Genomic DNA, 6,674 nt, shown 5'->3' with positions numbered 1-6,674 from the left:
CAAGCTCAGAACGACTCCATCAAGCTGGCCCTCGAGGAGAACACGGCCGTGGTGCGCGATCTCTCCTCTAAACCACAAATCGAAGCGGACGTTGGTCATCTTCGCAAGGAGGTGGGCCATCTAACGGAGAGAATTAATGAACTGGTGGCGTTCCGGGATCAATTCCATCCCGTCCCCAAGGTGTTCGACCATGGGTCTCTGGAACCACCAATTCCATCCCCGACGGTGGTGCATCTCCGTTGTCTACGCTGGGAATTTTGGGCACCTACTCTGCCGGAGTGATGGTTTTGGAGTGGTTACCACCCTGACTCCACCTCCGGTCACAGGCATTCATGCCCCTCCCCACTCAGTTCCTCCTCAACATCCTGTGTTCAACAAGAGATTCTGATATTTGCCATCAGCAAGAAACAGGTTTGTAAAATTGCTATCAGGTCCACATTTCATAGACCCAATTAGATCTACAATTCATAGACACAGTGATAATTATAACAAGAAAACAACATTGTGAGTGGCAAAAATCCAATTATCTCTTTCAATTGTCTTCGGTGAAAAGAGCTAAACACAAATTAGCTTTTAAATTCTTTGGGCCATTTCCTGTGTTAGCCAAAGTGGGTAAAGTGGCATATAAACTGGGGTTGCCTGAAACTTCCAATATCTACCTCGTATTCCATGTCTCTTTTCTGAAGAAAGCGATCTCCTCTTCTAACACGGTCAGTGCCACCTTGCCTCCTATTTCAAATATGTTTCAGTGGCTAGAGGCAGCAGGCAGAGCGGGTTGAACAACACTCCTGAGGGTCCTACATCCCAACTTCTGATAATGGTCATCCTGGCCGGTGGATCTGGCGACATGGGAGGATGAAGCCAGCATCAAGTCTCAATTCCCAGGTGCTCCAGCTTGGGAACAAGCCGTGAATTTGAATGAAGGACTGGTGGCGGATAGGACTCGACGTCAAGTGAAGCCCAACCATTTATTCTGTGGGCCGGACTGGATGAAGTAGCCAGGCCCAGTGGCTGCTCGTGGTGGTATTTTGTTCGTGGAATGGTTTTGCGGAAGGGTTTGAGCAATACGTCGGCGGCCGACTGCGTCCGGACTCCGGAGAGTTGGTGTGCGTTCTTCTTCCTCCTCCAAAAACCCTGAACTCCTTGTGTAATCTGAGACTTCGTGAAAGGATATCCGAGCTCTAGGAGCGGTGCTCGCCGGCAAATACACCAGGGTGTTACAAGTGCATCGACCAAATAGGGGTACATGTTGCGTTACATGTATCAGTACTACCTTACAGAAGTTCAAATCAAATGTGCCATCGCGGCTAGATTCCGGCCAGCGCGCTCCAAGAACGCAAGCATCCCCTCGCACTCTGCGATGATGGCCTCGTCCAGCCGGCTTCGGATCACGGGCGCAAAGAATAGCCACGACCCCGTCCCCGTCACGAACGCCAGCGTCAGCGCCGTCGCGACGGGCCGCGGCGGCCGCCACATGCCGCCCTGCCGCGCCATCCACCGCTCGGCCACCGCGCACGCGCCGTGCAGCGCGAAGAACGCGGTCACCTCCCCGGTCCCGGCCTCCAGCGTGATGTAGTAGAACATGACCTCGTGCATGGCCCCGGACACGAGGAACGCCGCGAGCACGCCCGCGGCGGCGCCGAAGCGGGCGCGCACGGGGCGGTACACGCAGGGCCGGAGCACGCCGGGGACCATGAGGTTCCACCGCCGGCCCCAGAAGTCGCGCAGGGAGGAAGCGAGGTACGGCCGGTCGAACTGCGGCTCCAGCTCCGCGCCCAGCAGCGCGCGCGCGAGCGCCGCGGCGGACGCGAGGAAGAGCTCCAGCATGAGGTACACGTGCGCGCCGTCGAACACGGGCACGGCGTACGCGGGCATCCGCGCCCTGTAGCACCGGACGGAGACAAGCGCGGAGAAGAGCGCCGCCTTGGCCGCGTAGGACAGCAGGAATCCCGAAGGGAGAGAGGAGCGGGATATCCGTGATTGCTGCTTCTTGTCGTTCTCGTCCCGGACCTTGATGGGCAGCGCGGCGCACGCGACGAAGCGCACGAGCGGGAGGGCGGGGTGGAGCGGCCCGTCGTGCCCCGCGGCGAGGAGGAGGAGCTTGAAGCCGCAGAGCCAGACGAGGAAGAAGGCGGAGACGGTGCGGAGGTGGATGGAGGAGAAGGCGAAGGGGAGGACTGGGAGGAGTAGGAGCACCGGGAGCAGCGCCGCGAGGCGGGGGGTGCCGGGAGCCAGCCGCGAGGTGGCGAGACGAGCGTAGACCAGGGCCACGGACGCGGCGGCCGAGACCACGGCGAGGCCGGCTACCTCGGATGCCATGCCTGCCTTACTGACCACGGCGGCCACCGGCCGATCGAGATCTGGACGACGTCGCGTTAATTATGTCGATCGAACTGGTGACGGGATATATTATATTATTGAGTTGGTAGGAATGGCGATCAAAGGCAGGATTGAAAATAGATCATGCGCTACGCATGGTGCCGGTGAGCAAACTGGTATCTGCAGCGTGCATCTGAATTCTGAAACGTCGTATCTTCTCCACCCTCTGTGGCGCTGTGTCGTGTTGTTCAGAATGACGATGAGTCGATGACGATGCCCCGTGAAGTGCGCACCGAAAGCTTCGCGTTGATCAGATATCCCTTTTTTCGAATGTCAGATTGGGACTGTGATTTTTTAAAAGGTACGGGAAGAATTCTAGTACCCCACTTTGAATGTTTAGTACTAGTTTGGGAACCTTAGAATTTTTTCTAAGAGTTTTATATTTTTTCAAAGGGATTTAGTTTATTTTTTCTTAAAAAATAGAAATATTTTGAAAAATTGAGTTCTCAAACTAGCCTTAAGAAAAATTCCGGTTCCCGAATCGGCATGTCGCAATTTGTTTCAGCAGCCAGCAGTCCAGCACTCAGCTATCGAGAGGGGCTATGGAGCAATTAAGCCAAAGCCAAAAAAAAACGTCACTCATGTCCTGTTCCGGTCGACGCCATTAACTATAGGGAACATTTGTGTTAAAGAACGAGATAGTCCATCGCCATCTCATTTTGTTTATTTGCTCGTTTGTTCGTGGAACGGAATAAATTGATGTCTTATTTTTAAAAACTAATAACTAGTGTAAGAAAAATAGATAGAAACCTATTTAATTAATGAATCTTGGTGTCCGATAATCAATATAATCAGTTGAACTAACGATATTTGTTAGTATTTATGATTAGAGTTTAAAGGATACAATATAGACTTGACCCAAGGCAATATAGTGACATGTATATCAGTACTTTAAATCAAAACATTAGAAGACTCATTAAAGGTGGTGTTTGGTTTATCATGTGTAATGGTATCGCAATGAAAGTTAAAAAGCGGTGGATTTTAAATCAATGAATACCATTACATGCTTTGTTTGGTTGAGCTTTGTAATACTTTTTTATTTCAATGCACTGTTTGTTTTGGAAACCAATGTAACGTAATGAAATTAAAAATGTGAGTTTTGTAACATTTTTTGATTCCAATACACTTTTAATATAAGAAATCATTCAACATTATTTGTAAACATAAAAATTCAGTATTTACCATCATTCCCTTCGCGGACATTCAACAACATTCAAAACTCATAAAAATTCAGCTTTTACCACATTGAGAGCTAACATTCAACAAACCACATTGAAAGCTGCCGACAGACACAATGCCACATTCAATACCATTCATGAACATTCAACCACATTTAACATCATAAAGTTTCAGTTTTTACCATCATTCAACGGTAACATATGAAGAACACTAAAGCTAAAAAGTTTGAGACCAACTAAACCAACAACAACTTCCAAAGCTCCATCATTCCACAGCAAGACTAGCACCTTCACCTTCACTTTGACCTCTCTCTCTCCCTCCTTGCTGCTTCATCTAGCAAAAATTAAACAATTAGCGAATTAAACCAATATCAAAACTAGCCATGTACATTTCTACAAACAAAATTCTAGTTACCACAGAGCATGTCGACAATGTATTCCCTCCTCAGTGGTTCTGGAAGTGCAAACAGCATCCCCATTTGATCTGGCATCCTGACAAACACAGCAGCTGCTTTGATAACTTCTGAGCCAGTAAATTCAAGTCTTCGGACCTCATTGATCGCCTTCTCTCTTAGCTTTTGTTGTGGATCCTCATCCCTTGCCTTCTCTTGGTTGGATGCCTCACGATCCATAACTTGCGCCATTTTTCCAATTGACATGGTGGCAACCTTCAGATCACCACTCACTTCATTGAACACGTCAAGAAGCGGGTCACTTGATGCGGTCTTCATTCCTTTCCACTCTTTCTTCCGTTTCTTGGAGCTAGATGATGTTGAGTCAACAGAACGCCTCGGTGTCTCTACAGATGTCATATCCTCTCCAACCTCTTCATCATTAGCATTTACACAAACTAACTCTTCTTCCAAGTTTTTAACAGCATCTGTCATGTCTTCCGCACCTTCACCTATGGCCATGTCCTTGGAATATACCATTGAGAGTTCATCATAGTAAGGAAAGGAGACTCCATACAACCCTTTTGCATCCGGATTATTCTGTGAAAAAACAAAGACACATCATCAGCAGCAATATAAGACTGACATAAATGTACAATTTAACCTCAGTATCATAACCAACAGATAGATTAATTATATATAAGATACTAGAAAAATAACAACAGATAAATGATGTTACCAGTTAGGAATATTAAAATAGACCACAACCTACAAGAAAAGATTGCTATGCAGCAACACTAAACACCAGCTGTTTGGTTTACTACTGATGATAATGTGACGCTGACAGATTAGTTTAGGGGAAAATAAACCAGCCTTGAAAATACATATACATATAGCATACTTCCAAGACACTGAAGGGCTGTAAGGAACCAAAGAACAAAAAAATGAAAGCAAGGTCTGTAAAAAAATCTCACTAAGAACTGAAGGGGTCGGTCACGCGTGCATTACTAGATTATAACTGGGGAGCAGATTGTAAACAGAGCAGATTGTAAACAAAGTAGATTGTACTGTACTGTAAGCGAAGCAGAAAAGTAATGTATTGTACTGTAAATGGAGCAGCAGATTGTAAACGGAGCAGCAGATTGTAAATGGAGCATACCTTGCAATGTGTCTCATATTTTTGTTTCTCGCACTGAATCATCTTCTTGGTCGGATCCCATGTGAACCCCCTCTTGTTCAACATCTGCTCCAAAGCAGAATACTTTGTCTTGAAGTATCTTAACCTTGAATCGATATGAGGAGTTGCAGAAATTCTTGAATCAGGTAGCTTTTCAGCGAGGCGAGCTTCAAGTACTGAAGTGTAACCATTCTTGAAACTCCCATCACTCCTCCACCTCGGATCCAAAGAAACATCAACCAATGCTTTGATCAGTTCATCATCTTCAACAGGTATCCACTTCCTTTTGCTTTTCCCCCCACCACGAACAGCAATAGAGCCCTCTGAAATGTCCATTCTGTATACAAATGGTGACAAGTTAGAAACACATATATAGTCAAAATAGTAATACAACCATGAAAAGTAGTTAAGCATCAAAAGTACCATGAAAAATAATCAATGAGAAGCCCTATAAGCATTATACATCGCCTGTGCAAGAGTGTCTCGAAAAGTACTCCACACATTTGTTGTGGAGATACCCATAATGAATTCTGGTTCTCCAACTTCTCCTTCGGGCATTTCAGAATCTACCACCGAGTGTTCCTCACTTTCCATAGGGTCTCTAGACATTTTTTGCAAAATTAGATTATGCAAAAGGGCACATGCCATTATTATACGACATTGCGTCTTTATAGGAAAATATGAAGGGGATCTAAGAATCACCCATCGCCCTTTAAGCCTTCCAAAAGCCCTCTCTATGATATTTCTTGCTCGAGCATGACACATATTGAAATACTCCTCGGCACTATGTGGTGGATTTTGCACTGTCCAACCACCCAAATGGTACCGCTGACCTCGATAAGGTGCTAGAAATCCATTGGCGTTTGTATAACCCGCGTCAACAAGATAATAACAACCTAAAATGATATTTTCAAGTTAATATCCACACTTAAAACACTATACTAACAAACCAAATAGAAGTTATTGAAATAAAACTCGCCTTGAGGGACACGCAATCCGTTTGGCCTCGAGATAGCATCACGCAACACACGACCGTCATGTGCTGAACCCTCCCAACCAGGCAGCATATAGATGAATTGCATATCGGGTGCACAAACACCCAATACATTTGTCACAATGTCCGCTTTCCTCGACCTATATCTTCCTTTTAGATGTGTTGGCACAGTTACCTTGATAGCGGTTCCGTCTAATGCACCCAAACAATTCTACAAATATGTCATAAAAGAAATATCACTTCAATGCGTCTATTTATAGTTGAAGAAAAACCTTAAAGTTTTATGTATTTACCTTAAAGTTTTTCCAAGTATTATCTGTGCTATTCTCTGGAATTGGGTCAGGAGTCTTAAGAAGCAAATGTTGCAACTTTAGAACAGCTAGAAGGCATAAGTTGAACTGCCTACTAACCGTCTCGCCGCTTCGAAAGAAAAACCTTCCAATTGTTCGGTTCTTCAAATGATGAGCCAACGTATACAAAAAAATGAGCCACTATCTCCTCTAGGGTCATATTGCGTGTGGCCTTTAGCCCACCAACATCTCTAAGCATCTCAC

The 6,674-nt window shown here is 45.9% G+C and overlaps 2 protein-coding genes across 2 annotated transcripts; both read right to left on the bottom strand.

The window, feature by feature from the left end:
- Nucleotides 1-1,185: 1,185 nt before the first annotated feature.
- Nucleotides 1,186-2,589, bottom strand: LOC110774640 (uncharacterized). Its single transcript, NM_001353860.1, has one exon. The coding sequence runs from the start codon at nucleotides 2,317-2,319 to the stop codon at nucleotides 1,285-1,287; it is 1,035 nt and encodes a 344-aa protein (NP_001340789.1). The 5' UTR covers nucleotides 2,320-2,589; the 3' UTR covers nucleotides 1,186-1,284.
- Nucleotides 2,590-3,853: 1,264 nt separating this feature from the next.
- LOC109944162 (uncharacterized) lies at nucleotides 3,854-5,462 on the bottom strand. Its single transcript, XM_020548836.1, has 3 exons — nucleotides 5,109-5,462; nucleotides 3,973-4,549; nucleotides 3,854-3,891 (listed from the first exon to the last, which is right to left on the bottom strand). The coding sequence occupies exons 1-3, from the start codon at nucleotides 5,460-5,462 to the stop codon at nucleotides 3,854-3,856; spliced, it is 969 nt and encodes a 322-aa protein (XP_020404425.1).
- Between the last annotated feature and the right edge of the window lie 1,212 nt (nucleotides 5,463-6,674).

The sequence above is a fragment of the Zea mays genome, chromosome 2, assembly GCF_902167145.1.
Source record: "Zea mays cultivar B73 chromosome 2, Zm-B73-REFERENCE-NAM-5.0, whole genome shotgun sequence".
Taxonomy (NCBI): domain Eukaryota; kingdom Viridiplantae; phylum Streptophyta; class Magnoliopsida; order Poales; family Poaceae; genus Zea; species Zea mays.
This window is presented reverse-complemented; position numbering and strand designations above follow the sequence as displayed.

Excerpts from the sequence above, each read along its gene's own strand:
- LOC109944162 (XM_020548836.1), bottom strand. The coding sequence starts at position 5,462 with ATGGACATTTCAGAGGGCTCTATTGCTGTTCGTGGTGGGGGGAAAAGC. Across the intron at positions 4,550-5,108 it reads AATATGAGACACATTGCAAG|AATAATCCGGATGCAAAAGG; the intron begins GTATGCTCCATT and ends GTTTTTTCACAG. Across the intron at positions 3,892-3,972 it reads CATTGTCGACATGCTCTGTG|ATGAAGCAGCAAGGAGGGAG; the intron begins GTAACTAGAATT and ends AATTTTTGCTAG.
- LOC110774640 (NM_001353860.1), bottom strand. The coding sequence starts at position 2,319 with ATGGCATCCGAGGTAGCCGGCCTCGCCGTGGTCTCGGCCGCCGCGTCC.